Genomic DNA, 25,375 nt, shown 5'->3' with positions numbered 1-25,375 from the left:
AAACCACGTCTGTTGTGAGATATCAACTCACAGAAGATAATTGGTGAACGGTTGCTCAAAATCGCGGATTGGTTGGAGTTAGACATAAACACTGTGAGATGCCGGCTCAGTGGTCTATCGGTCAAGTGCTCTGGCGCGAGACTGGTAGGTCCTGGGTTCGAATCTCATCTCTTATATTGATTCAATTCGGTTATAAATCTTTCATTGACAGGGTCATGAATTTACACTCCTGAGAAGTCTCGTATGTAGACGAAATAGATATCGATTGTTGCCTGGCAATCAATGATCGGTTAACAAAGATCGGATATTAGCAGTAAGAAATCATAGAATCTACATGAATCCGTTGCAGTAATTAATCATCAATTGCTTACTAGTGACTGATTTCCATAAGTAATTACGAAGTTTGAATGAGAACCCGCGACTACTAGAGTTCAACCTTGTCAAGTATAAGCCAATTATCCACTAAATACATTAAAATATGTTTGGGTGATATGACAAATCGATCGAAGTCAAACATGTAAACCACTGTGTTCGAATTTAGTAGTCTAGAAGTTAAGTGTTTGTATCCAAGACCTTAGGTCCTGGATTCGATCCTCGATGATAGGATCATGAATGCTCATTTCTATAGAGTCCCATATTAAAATTAAACAACTGTCCAGTTTCTCCAGGTTTAAAATCATTACTTAACAACAATCAGTACGAGATTTTAAAAACGAGAATTCAATAATACTCATTAACCCCTTTTAGTAATTGTAGTGTTTATTTCTTGTATGAAACATTCATTTTCTTTTTTTCTTGTAAAAATAACTTTCGTGTTGCCTGGATTAATATCATTCTATTTATCCTTTAAAAAAAAAGAAAGGGATTGACAATCCTTTGGTTTTGAAAAACAAAATTTTATCTTCATCATTTCCTTCCTTCCTTTCACTCCTTCCTTCTTTCCTTCCTTCCTTCCTTCCACTCCTTCTTCCATATCGGCTTTTCTTTTTATCATGTCCATTTTCTATAACTAATTCTCACTTATATAAATAATTGAAATATTAATTGAGGATAAAAGTATATTTATGCAATTGTTATAGATTTCATTGATTTATCTTGTAAAAATGTTGATGTATATATATAAAGATAATGGTGACATTTTAGATCGTATAATAAACAATCCAATTAAGTATGTTGGTTTATTTATCTGAAGAGAAGATATGATAATAGTTATTACAAGATCTTTAATTATAATAATACAGAAAGAATTCTTAAATTGTATATGAAGTTAGACATTAACACCATTGAATGACGGCCGGCTCAGTGGTCTAGGGGTTAAGCGCTCGTGCGCGGCACTGATAGGTCCTAGGTTCAAGTCTTGTGAGGTGGGGTCATGACTGCGCACTGCTGAGGAATCCCACAATAGGACGAAACAGCCGTCCATTCCTTCAAGGTTTTGCATGGGGGTCTAGCTTCAATGGACTCATGATCTCAACTATTGTATATGAAGAGTTTATTCTTTTTGACGAGAGTATAGTTTATAGATGAACTAATCAGGAATAAGATAATAGGTCTTGGATTTTGGCGTGAAATTCATTCATCCATTTGGCAAAATACTATTTTGGTATTATAGATGATGTCCGTTTGCGATGAAAATCTAAAGTCTAATTCCTAACCCTAATCATCAACTGTAAATTATGATTCTAATTCTTCATACTGGTTTATAACCTTCATTTGGTTTTAGTTATTGTGTGAACGCTCTCAAGGTCAGTTTAGCGTCACCGAAAGGTCGTCCATAAATTATAGTGTCAACTTTTTTAAAATTAAAATTATCTATAGTATATGCTTATCTGTCATTCGAATGTAAAAAGATGATGGATCTGAAAATTAAACAACCATATAATTCACGCGCGTCCTGGATTCCACTGCTAGCCACTATCCATCTTTGCTTACAACCATATAATTCACAGTTTTATATTTGTTAAGTGTAATATTTGATGGTGTGGTTGTTGTATTTTAGCTGCTTCATCATTGTACCTTGGTTTTTCAACAGTATTTATCCATGAGTGTGAAACGAATTAAAGGTGGTACTTTCTGAGTATGTAGTGAAAACGTAAATATTGATATACTGTGACATTCAAATAGAAGTTCGTATGCACCTCTTGATATTCGAAGTCATAGTATTTATTTTTGAAATTATTATGAATGTACAATATCGAAGATTGTTAAAGAATGGAATAGATTTCAAGTAATCCCTATTCCGATTGGCTTTTATAAAATGTATATCTGAAACTCACATAACCTGGTGAAATTGTTGATGACATTACTCAGAGATTATTGTTTCAGTGTAAAAACCCACATAAGCTTCATTTACCTACGGTGAACTCGGCAGATATTAGTAAATCATTTACTTCGACCTCGATTACTCAAGTTTTACAACTGTTCCCTTTGAATTACTCAATTTGTATTTTCTTTTGTTAGCCTATCTACATTTTGTCGAAACTTTTAGTTATCAGAAGGAGGGTTTTGTGGAGATTTTAAGTAATTTTATATAGTTGAGATCATGAGTCAATTGAAGCTAGACTGATAGATCCTGGGTTCGAATCTCGAGAGGTGGAATCGTAGATGCGCACTGCTGAGGAGTCCCACAACAGGACGAAACGGCCGTCCAGTGCTTCGAGGTTTTGCATCAGGGTCTAGCTTCAATTGACTCATGATCTCAACTATATAGAATCTTTTAGTTATCTTTATAAATAACACAGTACATATTGTCAATAGTGCTAAAAAACTATGGTCACACAAATCTTTACTAATTTTGAGGATACTTATTCCATTTTCATACTACTTCATAGATGATATCTTGTTATTGTAAGTGTTCACAATGAATAGCCTTGATTATTATATGAATGTTTTAAATATTCATATCTCTGGGATGCCTCATTTACCATGTATATGTTTTAAGATAACTTCGAATTCAACTTGACTTGAGAATTATTACTGACAAAAGAACTGCTGAAAACCATAAACAACGGAATAACACATTTCTTTCAGATAATTTCATTTACTTAAGCCGAACAATCGTATTTATATTTTGATGGAGTTTTGTTCTCGACTCGAAGTTTGTGCTGATGATGTCGTTCAAAAGGACGATGAAAGCTTCACGACCAACCCATCCATCTCAGAGAACAAAACTTCATCAAAATCATCCACTTGAGCTACAAATCTTCACCAATCGTATTTATAGTTATTGTTATTTATTAAAATAGTAGTCTATAGTAAAACAGAATAGTTACAAGTAATTAAAAAGACTTGAAGTGGTATCTTGTTATGAATTATTTACGAAAATCAGATATTGAAAAGAAGTTATCTAATAGTCGGTTAGTGAAAAGTGGCAGGGTAAAGATAATTATCTACTTGGAAGAACGAAACGATTAAAAGTTGTAAAATGATCTAATTAATAGTTGTAAAAATAAATGGAAAAGAGTAGGAACAATAATTAAAAAGGCAATGGATTATGAAATATAACGAAGGAAGGTTACGACCATGGCAGAATAAATGAATGAATATACTGTTTTTATACCTGAAGGTGAGGCTTCAACCGATGTATAGTAATAGCTTCTGCTGTACATAGGTTTTTTTATCTCCATTCCTCTTGAGCTGGCTCTTTTGACGGTATGTATGATTTTGAGGGAGGCTTCTTACCGGAAGTGATTAGACTATCCAAGAGTGAGCTCTTGAACATACTCTGAAAACCAGATAGGGTAATTTTCGGAGATGCGTTTGGAAAGAGCACTCTTTGTGTGACCAACATGACCTGCATCGCACGATTAAGTAAATGATAGATACATATTGCTTTGGTACAAAGATGGAGCTTATCCTTTACATAATCACAAATCATAGGCCGACTAGAAAATATCGTACAAGGTTTGGTCGAATAAAACATTTTTCCCAAAAGTCTCGAAAGTCTATTATTCAGAATTTCTGCTGCAGTATCTCCTTTGAATTGAAGGTTCATGAAGCGTTTTCTTTGAGGCTTTGGAAACTTTTTCACGTAGTTATTTTGGTTCCAAATTTTTCTCAACGATTCTAGGAGGATATCCATAGTTAATTAGCCTAAGTAAATGAAATCGTTGAAAACAAAATTTTCTTTGCTGAATCATCTTCATTCACCTTCACTGTTACAATTGATCACTTTCGTTAACTGAATGACAGCTTCGTATTAGCTCAAAATTTCTGATCGTGACTTCAATCTTATCTAATTTATAAAGCATGAGCTACCAGAAAACTTGAATACAGGATGATATGAAGGTCTATTATATTTCTAGTTCCAATGCCTTCAACTGTCATCGTTCTGTTATAAAAGCTAACTTCATAGTGAACAAAGTACTCAAGCTTTCCAATATGTTTACGTTCAATTCGACGCCATTTTCACTATGACCATTTGTCTCGACCACTTAGAATTCTGTGTAAAAGGGCATTATATACAAGTATGTATGTGACTAAATAACTTTGTCCTTGATAACTAATATACATGTATTTCAAAAAATAGTTAGTTGAAGCATCTGACCTGATTACTTTCAGTAAGTTTGCGTATATAAACACAAGAACAATCAGTCTCTCTATTCTGTGATACTTCAATGTATATTGCATCATTAGTAATCAGAATTCTATTTATCAATCGTTATTCATTCAGCTGAATGCAATTACTATTATTCTTCGACATCAACTGTTCAGGATAGCTTTGGAGGACTTTCCCTAACTTTTCGTTAATTATTTCATTTCTTAATACTGTGGTGTATACTACTTATGTCGACAGACATAAATATCATGTTAAACCAATCAGAAGTAGAAGTGCCTGATAGCAGAATGTTAGAAAGATCTAATCGAAGAGAACGGGAACAGAAAGTAATTGTTATAGTGACGAAGGGACGATGATGTTTCAGACAATTGATAGGTGATTTGCAAACGAAATATTGAATGTATGCTTTTTACTCCGTAATCTTGTATTAAACAATAAGTTGGCTGTCCTCACCTGAGTGTTCGTTCACAACAATACCACCGTGAGTCCCCCCATCTTTTATCTGAATATCATTAGACTACTACTACTAATATAAATGTTAAATTGAATTTCAGCTGTACTTAAAGTCATAAAAGCAATAAATAACCATAGGAGTTGAAGAGTATGAGTTTGATCCTAAAAAATGGGATCGTACTTAAGTAGTGATAAATTCTTCACTAGGATTAACCAGATCTTTATTGATTCCTGACTATATGGTTAATTTCAATCCATAATCCAAGCTAGCTTTAGAAAAATAAAAAAAATAAACAAATGATTTACATTCATTTCCAATGAAACATGTGATTTTTCCTAACATGAATTTAACTAGGGTCCAAGTAATTTGCATATTCTTTTTCATAGCATTAAACTCACCGATATGATTTCATACAACTACAGAAAAAAAAATGTTTGAAATCAGTTCTTCCGTAGATTAGCTCCAGATGTTGTATTTCCGTATTTATTTGAATAACAATTGGAGAGAACACACACAGATATTGTTTTCTGATAGGCTACAAATCCTTCTTTATAGGATAGAAATACTAATCGAACATATTGATAACCGGGACAAGTTCAAACTATTCTCGCATGTTAGATTTCTTTAGGATTATTTATTATATTAGCAACCATTTCTATCATAAATTAAATGGATCCATTTTCTTCTCTCATACTGTCACTGCCTGAAAGTATTACTTTAAACATTACGTAATCAGACATTTGATGACTGTTATTTTATTCCCTTAATGTTATCGATGCTTATAATTCTTCTTACTCTTGTAATTTTTCATCTGGTTTACAGACTGACTAAACAATTAACTTTATTTTATAGTTGAAATCATGAGTCAATTGAAGCTAAACTACCATGGAAAACCTGGAAGCGATGCGGGATCGTGGATGCGCACTGTTGAGGAGTCCCACAACAGAACGAAACAGCCGTTCAGTGCTACCAGATCTTCCAAGGTGGTCTAGCTTCAATTGACTCATGATTTCAACCATAAAATGACTGAAATCTCCAGAAAACCCCTTCTGACAATTAATTTTAGATAAATGATTTCAATATATGTTTAAATACATATTTCTTAATTTGAAATATGCTATTATGTGGAATTTGCCTATTCCTTCTGATTATTTATTTGGTTTAAAAACTGACTGACAATCAAGTTAATAATGATATATAAGAATGTTTGCAAAATTATCTTTATTTCCAAAACTAAGGAAAATAAAAATTCTGATAGTTGAAATTGCATTCAAAAAGAAGATGTGTAACGTTGACTTCATAATTAGAGTGGGAGTATGTGGAGATTGGAGTAATTTTATTAGTTGAATTCATGTGTCGGTCTAAGCCAATCCATCATTGAAAACCTAGAAACACTGGAAGACCGTTTTGTCCTAGTATGGGACTCCTCAACAGTGCATATCCACCATTTCGCATGAGGGACTCTAACCCATGACCTTCGGTCTTACTCACGACCTCCTAACCTCCAATCCTTGTCGAGTAGAGACAGGTATCTACTTCAGACAATGGATAAATGGTTGCGCAAGATCATGGATCGATTGAAGTTAGACAATAAGACCGTTTGATGCCTCAACAGTGATCTAGAGCTTAGGTGTTTTTGCGTGAGACTGTAGGTCATGGGTTAAAGTCCTGCATGCGAAATCGTGATTACGGACTGTTGAGGAGTCTCATACTGGGACGAAACGGTCGTCTAGTGCTTCTAGGTTACCAATGGTGATCTAGTTTAAGTCAACTCAAGACTTCGTAATTAACAATGAAGTTCAATAAACTAATCCTGGTGTAGATTAATTTAAGACAGTGAATTTAATTGTAAATTGTGCGCTATGAAATGGTTATAGCACATACAAATACAAATTATTTTTCTAGAAAAACCTTTCATTTCCCAAAAAGTATTAATCAATTTCCAGGTTAAGTGTTCAGTCAAAAGTATTACTAAATGATTTTTAGAATATGATCCAACCATAGAGTCAGTGAAAGTGAGTGTAAGAGACTAAGTAGAAAAGCAGGTCGCACAGTCATGCCTGAAACGTTTTTCAACTGTAGTCATTACGACATACGTCTAACATCAGTAAGCAATCCCTTCCTCGACATTCAATACTATTTGGCTTACGAGTAGGTTTGAAAGACGTTATGATCAGAAAGATCTAGGCCTGACAAAAACTCATGAAGTCACTGGCCATTAGTTTGAGCCGTGAAGACCTGGCTAAAGTTTGTTCAATACGTTCACATTGTAGTCATGATCAAGAATCGCGTATGTTGAATAACGGGTGTAGAGTTGATCACAATGGTTTTTTTCATTTCCATCATCATTTTTGCATTAATCTCGAGTTTAACTTTATCCCAAACTTTCAATCATTCCTTCTCATTTGTTTTTTAAACTGTATTTCTAAAGTTTAATATTACTAAAACTAATTTCAATCGTTTACTTACCATCCAGATAACTTTCTCTCTCACTAAACTGATTTAAGATACGGCAATTTGAACTAAAACACATTCTCAGAAGGGGGTTTTGTAGAGATTTTAGTAGTTTTATATAGTTGAAATCATGAGTCAATTGAAGCTAGACCATCATGGAAAACCTGGAAGCACTGGACGACCGTTTCGTCCTATTGTGGGACTCCTCAGCAATGCTCATCCGGCTCAGTGGTCTATTGGTTAAGCGCTGGCGCACGGATCTGATAGGTCCTGGGTTCGAATATCGCGAGATGTGATCGTTGATGTGCACTGCTAAGGAGTCCCACAATAGGACGAAACAGCCACCCAGTGCTTCCAGGTTTTCCATGATGGTCTAGCCTCAATTGACTCATGATTTCAACTATATGAAACACATTTATTCTAGATTTTACAGTGATGATCAATTGAAATCAGATTATCAAGTACTAACGAATGATACAGTAAATAAGTTAAGTTGTCATTACAAATAAGGAATGTCCAGAAAGTACTATCGTTATTTTCCATTTGACTTGGGTTTTTCCTTTATGTATTTTATAGAAACTGTGATACAAATAAATCAGTTCAATTATAATCGTTTAGTTGTAAGGGTATATTTACAAATGTGTTAGACAACTAAATAAGGAAAATAAAAAAATTGAAAATGACATTTTTATGAATACTAACCTTAAAACTGTACACCTTTGCATGAATATATATATGTGTATATAGATAGTCAATGTTATACGTCACAATGAAACAAATATGGTTCAACAGTTGATTTACCGATCAATAAGGTTTTTCCAAAAAAAACATTTTACGAATGTACAACTGTTCATTTATATCATAGATATGTTTATAGTGAATACAAGACTATTATGATCACTCACTGATAGTTGATACTTGGAAAATATATAATATTTTAAAAGTGAATATATTTCACTTCATGTCTAAACTATTACATTCAACTGGTTTATACATATGCCACTTTATTACTATTTCAATAAGTCCATTTTTAGCTATGATACTGTCCGGGTGTTCAGACCGAAGCAGGTAGTTTCCTTAAGGGACCACAACCTCAGCCTTTGACCTAAAGGTCTGATCCACAAGTCAGTGGAGCGACGTAGGGAGATACGGTCCCATGGTAGCCGATGACTAACAATAGGTTCATACACCTTTTGCTCCCTCAGAATCCTGGAGCTCATGTGCAACACAAGTTTGGAATCAGAGTTTCCCAACTCCCCTAGGTGGACTCACCGTGTCCACCAGCCAGGTTTAAGCACTGGACCTTCGCTTTTCGTCCTCTCACTTTCGTAAACAACACCCCCGCCACGAGAAGGCAGTGAGTAAGACTACCCTGACAGAGGCTGTATACGCGTGGCTGTATGAGAGCATTTCGAGAGAGAGAGGGCCGGTCCTCTTCAATCTTGGCCTTACCAGGGCATTTGGGGACCACACAAGTCACTTGATTTGTGTGTAGGCTATGGTACTGTCCGGGTGCCAAGATCGAAGCAGGTTTAAATTCATTAGACAGAATAATTACGATTATTATATGGGACAAATGTGAAGATAATTTTAAAGTAAACTATCATTTAGGAAAAGCAGACTGAAAACGTTTTCTACCAAATTTTCTTATCTATATAATGTCAAAATGTAACTTGCAAAAAACACGTCAGTTTCAGATGCGAAGTATATTTACCGGTAGTTAATTTATAAGTTAATAGAAATGGACTAGAATGTTGCATTCAGTGATCCTTGGAATAACTTTAGACGTGATTTTGATGTAGGTTTGTTCTCTGAGCTGGATGGCTTGGTCGTGGAGCTTTAATCGTCCTTCTGAACCTTAGACGTATTTCTACCCAAAAATTACAAGTATTCAAATGAACCTTAATTTATGTTCACCACCTCTATTTAATGAAGTATAAACTCTCTGGAAACTTTAGAAATAACTAAGAAAACAAATGATTTTTTTGAAAAATTGAAGTAGTTCGATAGGGAGTAACTTGAGTATATTAAAAACAAACATAATAGTCAAGGAAAAGTGATTACAGATGATATGGATTATCTCATTATAATCTTGATTTATAATATCTAAATAGAAGATAAGTAACTATTAAGAAATATTCACCAATGGCTTATGAAAGGGCTGTTTACTAAATGTATAATTATATTTTGCTCTTTGGTATAAAAGAAGTCACATACATGTGTATATTTTCATTAGTGTGATTATTCATTTTCAACAGATTCTGAGAAATCACTTTCAATGGATTCTGGATAAATGAGAAATCACATGCCTTCATGGTTGGATAGAAAAGATAGTGGAAACTAGTTATAAGTGAACTCAAAATTGATGATAATTAATGAAGTAGATTTCATCACTGAGAGTCATAAGTTAGAGAACCACTGAAAATAAATGATTTCGTTCTAGCATGAAACTTCTTAACAATGTGAACTCGTGAAGTAACGTAAGATTCACTTTATAATTATCAATTTTTACGGAGGTTATGAATCTTCATCGACTGAGATAGTTGGGCCACGTGTTATGTATGCCTGAACACCAATTACCACGACGCGCTATGCTGACTAGTATTGGCGATGGTTGGAAGAAAGTTAGGGGCGGCCAAACCAAAACGTGGCATCAGTCCTTAAAGTCACTAACTTTTAGTCTGGGTCATGTTGGTGGGTACATACTACTTGGTTGTGGTCTCCGTGACTATCTTAACCAATGGTTGGAGACTCTAGGTGATATGGCCCAGAATTGATCACAATGGCATAGGTGTATACACTCTTTATCTTCCCTTAAACCTTGAGATTAAAATTGCTTCATATCTTTCTTTCTTCCTGTACTATATCCTTATATACGACCTTTCTTTTATATATTACCACCACTAAATTAACTACTCTGAATTCGATGTTCCTCTTGTTGTGCTAATGAGGTATGGTCACTTGGACAGATGCACATGTGTGCCTGGTCCTACGTTGTATCTGACTGACTGACTGTACACTTAGTTGAATATAATCTAGCAGGTATCGAACGGTATAATCTAAGCCCTAGTAACAATCTCCGTGCTTGATTTGTGTATTAGTTTTTACATTGTCTTATTTTATACACTTGATTGTTACAAATACGTTAAATCATTTAAATAATTAATAGGCTATTTTAAGGTTCCTACTGTGAGCTACACATTATGCTAAAGATATGTTATCACATTTAATAACCATTCATAAAATATGTATTCGACTTGATTACACTTAGAATGTTAAAAAGAAGAGATGTATTACATAACAAAGAAGTGTTTATTAATCGTCTATGCTAACCAAAAGTATATCAAAATAATAGTTTTTGTACTTTAAGTGATTGGATACAGTCGGTAGAAATTTCTGTAGATAGGTCTTTGACTAGTTACCATTCACCGTCGAAGTATAGTTGGAATATCAGTGTAACTGATTCTGAATAAGAATATCTGTGACTGACAACTGTTTTTGTTGATCCTGATTCCATAGAAAGCACCACTGATTTCAATTATACAGACAGTTTCTGTTGTATCCCGTGTAGATGGTAACTCTGAGGACTATGTATGTTTCCTATTGTATAATTGTTAAGTAACTAAACCATTCATATTCGTGTCTCTCTTAATATAAGCTTTATTTTGACCTATAGATTATTATTATACGATTTACCATTCTTGAGTTATCCCTAGTTCATTAATTACTGTTCTCCCTATTCACAGCCACATTTGGCCAAATCTTGTACAAATGTTATTTTCTATTTTATGGTATGATGTGGTCAGTTTGTTTGGTATACAAACCCAGTATGTTTGAAATAAATGATTCATATTACAGAGGCTGTTATTGGTGTTCTGGACTTAACTGGATGGGCTAGGCAGATAGCAGGACTGATAAGCATTCAAGACTGCTCATACAGTTTTGTGTATCACTACTCTAATCGATAATCCACTCCCCTCTAATTAGCGGTCTTATCACGTTCATATATATCAACTGAGCAAGAACGCACGCCCATATATTAACAGGGCATGCACATCACTCAACGCGATATAACAGTTTCTGTCGATAAGTTCCAGCCATCACAGAATCTAGACAAAGAGTCTGTCTACTGTTTGCATCCACTTGAATTCAAGTCGATCGGCGTCATGTCCGCTAACTTAGATAGATAAACAGATCACCCATTTATTAATTGGATTTGATCAAACTCAAGGTATGCACAAACGCAACATCCCTTTATTTGCTCATTGATCAATCAATGTAAGTAAATCAGAATAACTATTAAAATAGAAGTTAACGGATTGATTCACTGGTAATTTACTCACAAAATTCTGTAGATTTACTTAAAACCCAGTAAACTTATGTGGTCCTTTTTAATTATGATTTAATAGTTCTTTTTTCAGTTTACACTGAAAGATACTGATTCCGTTATATGGGTGATACCAACCTTATAGTAATGTAATCTGCAAGAATAGATTTTCACAATAATAACGATTTCCTTGTTTGATCAAAATGTGTTCTAGTTTACGTGGAGAGCTGAATAACTAAACTTATATTGAGGGACTATTTAACTATATAATAACAGGAATTGTAGGTCTATCGGTTAAGTGCTCTGACGCGAGACTGGTAGGTCCTGGATTCAAATCCCGCGAGGCGGTATGGTGGATAAGCACTGCTGAGGAGTCCCACCATAAGACGAAACGACCGTCCAGTGCTTCCAGGTTTTCCATGGTAGTCTAGCTTCAATTGACTAATGATCTTAACTATATAAAAGAACAGGAATTGTAGTCATTTGATATAATGAATGTTAAATCATTTTCATATCGTTTAAACTATTAATGAAAAGTCAGTTTTACCTTAATTTGAAAAACAAATCTCTACTGAACTACTCGAATAGCTATAAACTGTCTAATTGTTTCCTAATGATTTCCCTTCCCTTCTTTTAACCATTAAATATTACGTCTTTTTCGGTCTTATTATTGGGGTAAACTTGAATAAGAATTCTTTTATAGAATACTTTTTCTTTAATCTTTATTCAATAAATGAATTGCCATAGGCATGAAAAACTTATATCAAATATGACCATTAATGTATTTTACATTGGTTTATTTTTTTCCCGAGTATAAATTAAATTAGATGGAATGAAAATGAAGCGTGAAATCATTTAGTGACTATTAGCGTTGACGTTCTTAAGCAAATCACTCTCTATATTTACCTATTTCTCAAGTCTATATTCCTTTCTTATACATACTCCAATAATAATAATAATAATAATAATAATAATAACGGACTACACATTCTTATTAATAAACAGTTTATAATGCAAATTCAATTATATTGATGAGATGAACAAGTTAGTGAAAGGGGTATTACTAATATAAGTAGTATAATTCAGTAACCCGAATTTTAGGAAAAAAAAAGTCTACACTAAATATATCAATATAAACTATGTATTTTGTCTATGTATGCTTGTATACTTGAGTCTTTTCTAATCATCAGTTTATAATTATACCAAATAAGCAACATTCATCATTAAATCTTACTTATTTCAAAGGTAAGAAGTAATAGGCAACATTTAAAAATAAATTGGATCTAATTGAATTGGAACATTGAAGATAATATGAAAATAAAAGAGTAAAGTTGGTATCTATATATATATATATATATATAACCATAATAATAATATTGATAAAGAACAATTTTGGGGGGGAAATATCCACTTGAGAATTGAAAGAAGAAAAAAAGAGAGAGAAAAACAGTGATGATAATAATAATAAAAAGAAATCCAAAGACGAAATCGAATAATAATGATAATAATAATTCAATTTTCAAGAGGTGAATAATTTTTTTTACGAGATATACCTTCATACTACTTAATTGTTTAGGCCAGTTGACCAGTGAATATATATATTTATATATACTGAATAATACTACTTATATATTACTGACTAATACTACTTATATACATATATATCAACTTTGTACGCTAATTTCGATGTAATTACGTTAGAATAATTGAATATATAAGGAATGGAATAGAAAAGTATATATATGTAGTTACATGAATATAACAATCTATTCTAAAGTGGATACAATAAATCAATTGACAATAATCAGTAAATGAATGGATAATGAATAAAAATAAACATTTGATTATAGATATGAAATCTAATATAGAAAGGGAGAATAACTTTTATTTAATCTATATCAGAAATGTTGAAGTCGGAAATAAACAATAGAGAAACTCGTTATCTTTTGATTTAAAAAAAGAAAATAGTATTCATGTTTATAATCAGAAGGGGTGACTAGTGGAGTTCAACCACGTCTGTTGTGAGATACCAACGCAATGAAGACAATTGGTGAACGGTCGCTTAATTTCGTGGATTGATTGAAGTTAGATTTTAACATCATCGGATGCCGGTTCAGTGGTCTAGTGGTTAAGCACTCTGGCGCCAGACTGGTAGGTCTTAGGTTCGAATCTCGTGAGGCAGGATCGTGAATGCGCACTACTGAGGAGTCTCACAATAGGACGGAAAACGGCCGTTCATTGCTTCTAGGTTTTCCATGGTGGTCTAGCTTCAATTGAATCATGATTTCAACTATGAAAAATTCATGTTTATGTTGAAAATTATTTCTATTAGTGCAACAATTACTTATTTTTAAAGAGTGTTTTGTTGAGATTACAGTAATTTAATAGTTGAATTCACGAGTCAATTAATGCTAGACCACCGTGAAAAACCTGAAGGCATTAGACAGCTGTTTCGCCCTAGTTTTGGCCTAGCAATGCTCACCCATGATCCTGCACTCGGAACTCGAACACAGGGCCTGTCGGTCTTGCGTGCGAACGCCTAACTTCTAGACCACTCAGCCGAAATCTAACAGTGTTAATGTATAACCTTCAACCAATCTATAAAATTGAGTCACTGTCTACTTATTTCATTAGTACAATTTGATAAACGGAATGTAAATCAAATCTTTGAAAATTTATTTTGATATAACAAGGATATTCTTTAAGTTTTCTTGGATATTTTTTTTTCATTTTCACAAAGTAACAAAGAAATGGACTTATTGAATTTATAGGTGTAAATTATTTTTATTCTTCCTAGTCATTATTTATTATTTACCAATTCACTGTCGGTCAGTGAACCAATACTAATTTAAAGTTTACAGAAATAAGGAAACAGTTTTTCATTTAACTTAATTTATTATTTTGAAAAGTGTAAATTATTTTCTTCAAATAGTCTATGTTATGATTAGTAATTTATTCATTTTGGTAAACATACGCTAAAATTATAAACAAAGATAGATAGTGGCTATCAGTGGAATCCAGGACGTGCGTTTTGTTCCTTTTGAGACTCTTCAGCTGGACATACGTGTATCTCAGAGTTGATGCTCACTCTGAGACTCAAACCCAGTACCGTGAGCTTCGCACCATTGCACAAGTAAGTGGCTATCAAGGACTCACTAGTTAAGTGGATAATGCGATGGCGTTTGAAGTGAACGGTACTGGGTTTGAGTCCCAGTGTGAACATCAACTCTGAGGTGCAGGTACATCCAAATGAAAAGTCCAAAATAGGACGAAACGCGCGTCGCGGATTCCTTGTGCCAATCATCATCCATGTTTGCTTGGGTGATGCAGGACTACATGTACGCTTTATTAATTTGTGTTAAACAGCATAAAACCTAGGCCCTGGGATTCCTGTCGGTTATATCCAACTACCTAAGATCAAAATATTATTTGAATTATTTTTTTCTGCTTAGCGTTTTTTAGCGAAGTAGTTTTTCTACGAGATAATGTCGCTAACCCCATGCCCAACCCCCTTCCTTTACTCGGGCTTGAAACCGACAGTAAATCTAGATGAGCTACAGACGGAGTTAAAATATTATTTACTGATTCATAATTTAAAAAAATTTAGAACTTGATTAAAAGCAAATAAATTCATTATTGCTAATATTTTACATTAACAACCATTTATTTCTATTCATATAGTAGTATTAGTTGATACTTAAAAAGAACACAATCCTTTGTTACTAGATGACCTATTAGTTCAAATAATATCATGGTGTTTACATCATTCTGGAGTATTTTTTATTGATGAAAAACAAAGCAAATAAACATTTTATTGAAAATTATCAGAAGGGTGTTTCGTGGAGATTTTACTAGTTTTATATAGTTGAGATCATGAGTCAATTGAAGCTGGAAAACCTGGAAACACTAGACGGCCATTTCGTCCTAATGTGAAACTCCTCAGCGGGATCGTGAATGCGCACTGCTGAGAAGTCCCACAATAGGACGAAACGGCCTTCCAGTGCTTCCAGATTTTCCATGGTGGTCTAGCTTCGATTGACTCATGATCTCAACTATATAAAATTTTATTGAAAAGTTTGACAGTTATTTTCATCTAAAGTCATTTTCTATTCAACCAAATGGAAGATTTCAGAATGCAAAAAGATGAGTAAATCATAGGATATGTAAATATTGATTTGTTTTGATAATGTAGTTTTATTCGTTTGTTTAGATGTTTACAGTGACTGTTTTAATGTAGTAGGTTTAAGTTACAATAATTGGACAAGGATAAGTGTTCTTTTGATGGTGTGATGGTTTGAAATATATAAAAATTTAGGTAATGAAATTGACAATACGTAAACATAAGTTAAGGTTGGAAGTACACTGTATAGTTGGATCAGTCAAATTTGTAATCGTAACAAGCTTTAAAAAGAACTGTTGTTGTTTTTGTTTATTGATTATGAGACAACAAACTTCAAATAGGATATCACCATAAAGTATGGATTCTTCATGTGACATAAGCAAACTAATGAAGAATGATCTTGTATCCATTTGTGGATATATTTGAAAGTTATTCACCTTAAGACAATTTGTATTGACAGTATAAATAAATTAGGGTATTCATATATATGTCAAGAATAGCCAGCAATTCATTTTGCACAAGTGGTAGAATAATCGGACGTTTTTAAAATTAAGTACCGAGAAAGGATTTCATATCAATAATATTGAACCAAGGAACCAGACTACAGTTTACACTATAATCATCGTTTTCTTGAACTAAATGAAAACATCCTTGTAAAATGCTTATAGGTCAATGAAACTTTACACAAAGAGGACGAAACGCGAGTCCTGTATTCCACTGCTAGCCACTATCCATCTTTGCTTATGAAACTTTACAGTTTAATAACTTTGAAAAATAAGTATTCATGCTCTTATCTATACAACACCTCGATTATTAGTATAATTAACAGACTTTTAGTTAAATATGTGATATGATCCATTGAATTTTACGTATCAGTTTAAAAACAAACAGGACCACGAACATGAACATACAATGTGGGGCTACGGAACCATTACATTAAATCTCATATCCTCCGATAAATAGTTGTGCCCAATCAAAATGTATAATGTAACTCACTGCATAATTAGTTTAATGATGAATAATATCAACGTAAGTTTTCCTTAAATCAATGATGTTATAGGATTTTAATAAACGAACAGCCATGTCTGTTTATCTGATCGTTGAAAGAGGTGAAAAATGACTCCCTACATTTTCTCTTCTAACTTTAATATTCACTTCAATAATATTCAGCTTAAAAATAATTATCCTTTGTAAATGCTACTAACCTTGTAGCTTTATTCTTTTTTTGATTATTCAGTTTGGAATTCGTTGGCCAGTATCACGAACATTTATTTCATCTTCACAAAATCCCGGTAATCGAGTATTCAGTGAAATTTTAACTACTGATACAACATCAGTTAAAGATTCAAATGGTATAACTGGAGAGTATGATGCGATTTCAGCTACTGGCAGTGGATTACTTGGTTTAGGATTAAGAGATACATCTATGCTTGATTGTATACATCAATCAAATCTTTTGCTATATCATCCAATATACAGGTAAGGATAAACATCTTTTTAGTACATTTTTCGAATGGAAATTGAGTCTACTTATAAGTAGTCAATGTCAATTTCAAAAATAAGCTAAAGGCTAATGAGCTTGAAGCAGCCTTTTCAAAACGTTGAATTTAAAATCGAGGTCCTGAAAAGTGATAAATAACCTATAAGCTCAGATTTAGACTGTAATGTTTACTACATCGAACTAAATTATTTAGGCAAAATATTTGAATGTCATTGTCACTTCAAAAAGTGTTTGTGATCACAATTTTGTACACGAGACTAAAAGTTATGAATCATTTATTATTCATTAGTGGTACGCTTTAACTAATTTGTAATTACCTAATTATAAGTTGATTTTACTTCTCATTTCGCCCAGGACAGGGTTGGATGGAGAATGCTGGTGAGTTGCCTATGCTCCTCGACGAGGGGTAACAGGCGTAAGTAAGTAAGTAAGTTCACTGCTCATCAGAGATTTTACCAGGACGATTTAGCTTAGAAATTTAGCTACCTTAAAAATGACTCTGCGAACAGACTTTGCTATATAATACAATGTATTAATTACAGAATTATTGAGTGTCCACTAAAATTCCATAACATCCATTTTATTTTACTATAGAATTTTCTATGTATCGCACGACTCACAAGATTTGAAGATATTCAGCTATATAGCAAGAGACAGTAGGACAAGCGTCTTTAGATGCAATGTATTTAAAGCTTACAAAAAAGTAAGTCAAGTTAAATATTTTCCAGTAAATAAACAATTTTATTATTAACAGTTGAATTCAGGAGCCGGTCTAAGCTAGACCAACCTGGAAGCACTAGATGGTTATTTCGTCCTAGTATGGGACTTCCCAACAGTGTGCACACAAAGTCGCGCACGTGAGACCGGAAACCAGGACCTCCGGTTTCGTGCACGAACGCTTAACTATTGAAAACATTATGACCTCCGCAAATACCCTTATTGACAATTTTCTTATTTTCAGAATCAGAAGTTTACGACAATTATTCTATTTGTATATGTGTTACATCATTTAGTAATTAAAGCTAGTCAATTGTCGAAAACCAGGAAGCAATAGAACATCCATTATGTCTTAGCGTGGCATTCAGGCATGTGTATACGCTAACTTCAGCAAAGATCAAACTCAAATGAATCATACTAGAAAGATACAGCTGCTCAATTGTTTGTAGTCTTTAACGGCTAACTAATTTTAGTCACTTTATTATATAAACCATCTTTATATTCTGTTTTAGTACGAAACTATCTGTTGATAGCATTTTATTTCTTGACTGATCTGATTCAATGAAGAAATTCTGGTTGATCAAATTTAAGTGTGTTTCTGTAAACCAGAGCTTTCAAAAAGTTACCATAGTTTCTAAGTTTTAACTGCATTTTTCCTTTAATTAGGAAAACTAATTTGTGTTGAATATTTGTCTCGTATTACTAAAGTCGATTAGATTCTTCAAAACATGTCAATTTAAGGATTTATCCAGTAATTGTTTTATTAAAATATTCAAAATCATCATTTATTTCTTACGGTTATTACCTCTCGTGGAGGAGCATGGGCTGACCACTAGCATTCTCCATCCAACCCTGTCCCAACCAATCCTTTCCAGTTCTTTCCAGTTAATATTCATCCTTTTCATATCTGCTTCTATTTCCCGGCGTAATGTGTTCTTTGGCCTTCCTCTTTTCCGTTTCCCTTCCGGATTCCAAGTTAGGGATTGAGTCGTGATGCACATTGGTGATTTCCTTAATGTATGTCCTATCCACTTCCAACGTCTTTTCCTAATTTCCTCTTCAGCTGGAACCTGCTGATTTGTCCTCTCCCATAAAACGCTGTTGATGATAGTATCCGGCAAATGAATGTTGAGTATATTGCGTAGACAACTGTTTATAAATACTTATACCTTCTTGACGATGGATGTAGTAGTTCTCCATGTTTCAGCTTCGCACAGTAGAACTGACTATGTTGACGTTCGTATTGAAGATTCCGACTTTGAAATTAGTCGATAGCTGTTTTGAGCTCCATATGTTCTTCAATTGCAGAAGTGCTGCCCTTTCTTTGCCAATCCTCGCTTTTACATCTGCATCCGATTCTCCTTGTTTATCAATGATGCTTCCCATTCATGATATTGATCTTGAAGTTTTGTATAGTAACTGAGAATTTTACATTCTTTTCCTCAGAAAACTTCAGAAAATCAATTATAGTTACAAAGTGATAAAAAGTTAACTTTGTGAATCTAAGAATCCTACTGATTAAAACAATTTTATGTAACAATTTTATAATTTGAAACAAATTGTATGACTTTTATGGTTAAAAATGGGGGCATTTGTTCATATACTTATTTTTGGCTACATTATAAGTAGGGCAGATATCGTCCGATAGTAGAAACAAACGATGACCAAACAAACTGTATATAGACAGATGTTAAGAAAAATAAACTAAATAATCCTAAGCTATCATGATTATTATGATAGTGCAAGGCTATGGTTTTACCCTCAGTGAATTGTTATAAATTGAAATAAAGATTTCCAAACTAGAATGAAGTGACTATCATGTACCCCCTGGTGTTTCCATAGGCTCTTCAACTGATTTCATTTAGTTGTGGAAACTGACTTTGAATTGAACAACCTTCGCGAGCTTCCATGTTAACAACAGTAAATGGTGTGTAGGTAGATTTTCGGCATGTAATATATACATTTATAAGAATGATTTTAAACACTACTGATAAGAGATAATGTACATTACTAATGAATTTTATCATGAATGATGAAGGATTTGACTAACAAACAGGAATTCAGTATATTGTTGAAATGGAAAGTGTATACCAAATAAAGAAATTAACTTTTGGGTATTTACTCAAACAACCAGATAACTTTATAGACCACTCAATCCAATAAAAAACACCAAGTAATATAACAAAGAGATGAATAAATAGAAAAGGAAAGTAGAGGAATATAAATTCTGATTCCAAATGCTGACGAACTATATATATATGATGGCTGAAATGAATCGACAGAAATAATGATTAATTAAAAAATAGTACATATATGTAAATAAGTATTAAACTGTTGCTTCAGCTTAATTTGAAACATCATGGAAAACCTGGAAACACTGGACGGCCGTTTCGTTCTATTATGAGACTCCTCAGCAGTGCGCATCCACGATCCCGCCTCGCGGATTGGTTGAGGTTAGACATTAACACCGTTGGATGACGGCCGGCTCAGTGGTCTATCGGTGAAGTGTTCTGTCGCGAGACTGTTTGGTCCTGGGTTCGAGTCCCGCGAGGCAGGATCGTGGATGAGCATTGGTGAGGTGTCTCACAATAGGACGAAACGGCCGTCCAGTGCTTCCAGGTTTTCCATGATGGTCTAGCTTCAATTGACTCATGATTTCAGCATTATATAAAATTACTAAAATCTCCACAAAACCCCGTTGTGTTAATGTGAAACACTTTGGTAATGTGTATTTATCAACCTTAACTCATCTGACAATAAGATCAACACATTCAGACAATTCAGTCAAAAGATAACAGTCTATATTTTCTATGTTGGTTAATTTATAATAATGAATGTTCAGACAAGTTTGCTAGATGAAACATTGGAATTATTTAAATTTCAATCGCTGAAATTATTTGAAATATAATAACTTGTCTATAGTCGGCGCCTAATTTTTGTCAAACTATCCGTCCCAATATTGACGTATATTCGTACAAACGTATATAAGTCTTCATTGGCAAACATGAACTCATTCTATTTCAACTAACTCTTGAGCATATATATGTATATTTATTTCATTCCTATTAGTTACAAGCTATGCGAATAGTCAGAACAGTTGGTCAAGCATTTGATGTTTGTCATCGAATCGCTTTACAAAAACAAGGCCAACAACCAGAAACAACGGAAAATAATAATAATGGTAATAATGTTGATGAAAATAATGAACCTGATCAAGACAACATTGAAAAATCTGACAAAAAGACAACTAATACTACTATTAACCATACTGATAGTAGTAATAAATTAGATGATTCAAATAAATTAACAAAACATAATGGTGATTTAAATCATCATAAAACAAAATCAAAACATAAATTTAAACAACATAAAACAATAAAACAAGAAAAAGTGGTTAATTTAAAAAATGATCGTAAAATAGAAAAGCATAGAGATAAGAAAACTACTCATGATTCTACTATAAACGATCATGGTGACGATGATGTTGACAAAGGAAACAAAGAAAATGAAATCAAGAAATCTTATAAATCTCATAAAACAAAAGATCTTTTAAATGATTTAAACAAAACTGATAATACATTAGTTGATATAGAACCTGTAGAATTGATCCATGAATCTATTGAATTGATCGATATTGATCATGATCAACAAGAAAAATCTTGTCACAAGTCTAAGTCAACTATAAATCAACAAAAATCCTACAGAAAAAAGCATACATCGAAATTTTCAAGTGGTTCTGAAACAGAATCCTCACCATGTATTCATAATCATTCAAGAGATAATTCAGAAACATCGAAATCATCTAAACAAACAATCACATCTAATTCATCTGTGAATAGTCGTATATTAACAGATCATTCTATATCAAATGCTAGTTCATTAAGTTCAATATGTTCTAAAGACAAACTACAAATACGTCATAGACATGAACATCATAAACATCATAAACGACGACCTACGAGTTCACATAAAAGTACTAAATTAAAAACAAGTATTACAACACGTGATTTAGTATGGATGTTACAAACTGGTGAAGATAGAAATGAGAAAACAGATTTATTTACAAAAGAATTATTATCATTATTTACTGAAAATACAGCTTCAACATCTTTATTATTAGAACAAGGTAGAAGAATGCATCAAAGTAGATCGTTGGATACAAATGTTGCTAGAGATTTGCTCAATGAAAGTAAATTGAAAATTTTTTAAAAATGTGTTTTGGAGTGTTTAAAGTTTTTTTTTTTGTTTGTCCCTTCTTTTGTTATATTTTTTCGTGTTGAGTAGTTGTTAATTCGACAATTAAGGATTAGTTAGTCAAGGTATATTGAATGAATGTTGTAGAGGCCTAAATCTGATTCTTTTTTGATCGTATGAATGATTGTTTGTTGTCAAAATATACGTACTGTCTATCCTTGTATGTAATAAATGACTTTATTCCGCGTTGGTGAACAACGGAGTTAGATAAGTCAAATACGAGAATGGATTTGAAATACATATATTTTCTACACTCATTGATCTGGCCAGGGAATCAGAGCGATGAAACGAACAGAAGAGAGAGAAGCAAAATGATGCGCGCTTTGGAGATAGCGGGGAAGCCAACTCGCTATAAGCAAGCATTAATCAACATTTATAGTCAAACGAAAATGAATGACAGACATATGGTGAATGAGATATGAAGTGTGCATACATATACGCTCATATAAAAAAGTAGTCAAGGTTAATAAGCGAATAATTAACAAGATCAAAATAGACTCATAATATATAGGTGAATTGGCTTGGCCAGTAGCTAGAATAAAGCATATGGGCTTAACATATAAACTGATACTACAATGTTTATGTTTATAAGAGGAGATGGATGGTGGTCGAGCATTGGAATACAGGACGTGCGTTTTGCCTCATTTGGGAATCGCCAGTTAAATATTCCTTCATCTGAGTTGATGTTCACTCTGAGACTCGAACCCAAGACCTGTTCTTAAATAGGACAAAACGTGCATCCTGGATTCCACTGTTAATCACCATCCATCCGTACTTAAAAATTATTGTGAACCAATGCAATTATTGAGGCGATCCACATAAGATTCACAAAAGAGACTGATCAAGTGAAATGCTACTCATCAACGGGAAGATTCAAACAACTAATGCAATTAATGTTATATTTAGTTTTTGGAAGTCCTAACTCCGAGTAGTTAATGTATCAATTATGGTGCATTCGCAGTTCAAAAATACATTTACTGCAAACACTGACCAAAATAGGAATAACTTAACATTAAATTCATTTAGTATTGTTTGTTTGAATCTTCCCATCGATGTGTTAGGACTGCAACTGGCCAGTCTCTTATTGGCATATGTGCATACTGTACTTATTGCCTTGATGTAGCCTAAATTCAAAAGCATTGTAAGCAAAGATGGCCGAGTGGATAACGCGATGGCGTTTGAAGCGGAAGGTACTGGGTTCGAGTCACAGAGTGAACATCAACTCTGAGATGCAGGTACATCCAGCTGACAATTCCCAAATAGGACAAAACGCGCGTCGTGGATTCCACTGCTAGCCACTACCTATCTTCGCTTACCATAACTTAACATTATTTAACGTTAAACATTATAAAGCATATATTATAATATTAGACTCCGCTTTAACCATCCATCAAAATAAATTATCAGACATCATTCCATCAGGGATTTGATATACCTTTTAGAATTAACTCAAACAGACTTACTATTATATCTTGTGACCTAGTGGATGCCCAAGGGTCAAAATAAAGCTCACAATGAAAGGAACATGAATATGAGTAGTTTAATTATTAAGCACATATACGATAAAAATTATATGCATAATATTGGTCCATAAATGGATCCCAAAGTTACCATTCACCATTGTTATCGGGGCATAACACTTACCGAGGTAGTTAATTCTCATCTTTATTAATAAAGTAATTTGCTCAGATATCTTTTAATTCTAACTATTAGATTAATCGAGTTTTATAAGGAGGAAGAAAGAAAAGAGTGTATCAATCTCAGTTACAAATAGTGCCACTTTGAGGCTTTCCTAGTTACGGAAGAGCGGGTAGATAATGCTTTAGTGCCGAAAGTTCTGATTTAGACTAACATCATTGGATTACCGATGTTCGACAGTTTTTTAGATGTAACATTTTTTTCTAAGTAATCTATCAAAATACAACAATATTGAAGATCAATATCCAACCATGGAGGTTACTTGTAAATACTGTTCCTATTCTTAAGTTTTACTCTTGACATCCCAGCAACGTCTGTGGCGAAGACTCCTGAATAATATACGGTCTAGCTAAATAAGGTAAAGAAACAGTTAGTTAGTTAGCTGGAAGATAGGAATGCTAAGTTTGAAAATGTCGCTTCATTACACCTTTTTGGATTTCTACTGTATGTGTGTATTCTGGTCGTAGGATGCATGCCGAGAACTTTAAATGAGACTCTGATAGTTACATTTGTACTATGTGACTTTAGTTTGTCATTTAGTTTCTTTTAGCCTACTTATTAGTACTTTGCTGTGCCAATCGGATATTGAGGATTCATCGTCTCGCTTAAGTAAACCAATCACATCCCAAGCTTAGATTATACTTTATTTACCAATCAAAGTGTGTTTGGTTGGAGGTTTTTGATGAAGCTACACCAGCTTGTAAGTGATATTCATCATAGAGTTACCACCCAAACCCAGGGAAATCTAGATAACCATTTGATCTAGATTAGGACTCCTCAGAAGTCTGAGAGCATGACGTATTTACAGATCGAACCGAAAATATTCAGTTTTCATGAATGGTTATAAATCCGACAACAACCTAATTGATATTATGTAATGCTCATCTGTAGTGTTATATTCTCGAGATAACTTCCATACAGTGTACATCGATTGCTCTGATGATAACCGTTATTACACTAATTCCTAAGGTTCATAATCTTCAGAAGGTAAATACGAAGAGTTGACTACTTTATTTTAGCACAGCACAGTTCAAAAGATCAGTAACACACGGCACGAGTTTGAGAGAAAAGTGAGAGTGAGAATATCAAATAACAATGAGAATGAAGTCGTAGCACATGTATCAAGCGTGAGAATGAGTCATCAAGCGATTTAAGTAACTACCCTTTAAGGTAGTAATAGGAGTGTTTATGAGTGCTATAACACAACATCAACCACAAATTCTCAAACAAGCATGGGAATAAATGGGCAAAAGATAGGCAAGTTATTACTGACATAAACAATACTGTCTGTC

At 33.4% G+C, this 25,375-nt stretch overlaps 1 protein-coding gene across 1 annotated transcript in view; it reads left to right on the top strand.

The window, feature by feature from the left end:
* The window catches only part of Smp_163650 (C-terminal pdz ligand of neuronal nitric oxide synthase protein, putative), a gene marked incomplete at its 3' end in the record, with an annotated part of 102,529 nt that overhangs the window by 66,351 nt on the left and 10,803 nt on the right, over window positions 1-25,375 (top strand). The window contains exons 4-5 of the mRNA XM_018790525.1: window positions 17,151-17,349; window positions 21,421-22,320. Of these exons, the coding sequence (XP_018646158.1) occupies window positions 17,151-17,349; window positions 21,421-22,320 (1,099 nt within the window). The remainder of the gene's footprint in view (window positions 1-17,150; window positions 17,350-21,420; window positions 22,321-25,375) is intronic.

Source organism: Schistosoma mansoni (assembly GCF_000237925.1).
Source record: "Schistosoma mansoni, WGS project CABG00000000 data, supercontig 0062, strain Puerto Rico, whole genome shotgun sequence".
Taxonomy (NCBI): domain Eukaryota; kingdom Metazoa; phylum Platyhelminthes; class Trematoda; order Strigeidida; family Schistosomatidae; genus Schistosoma; species Schistosoma mansoni.
Note: the sequence above shows the minus strand (reverse complement) of the source record. Positions and strands in the feature narration are given on the sequence as shown.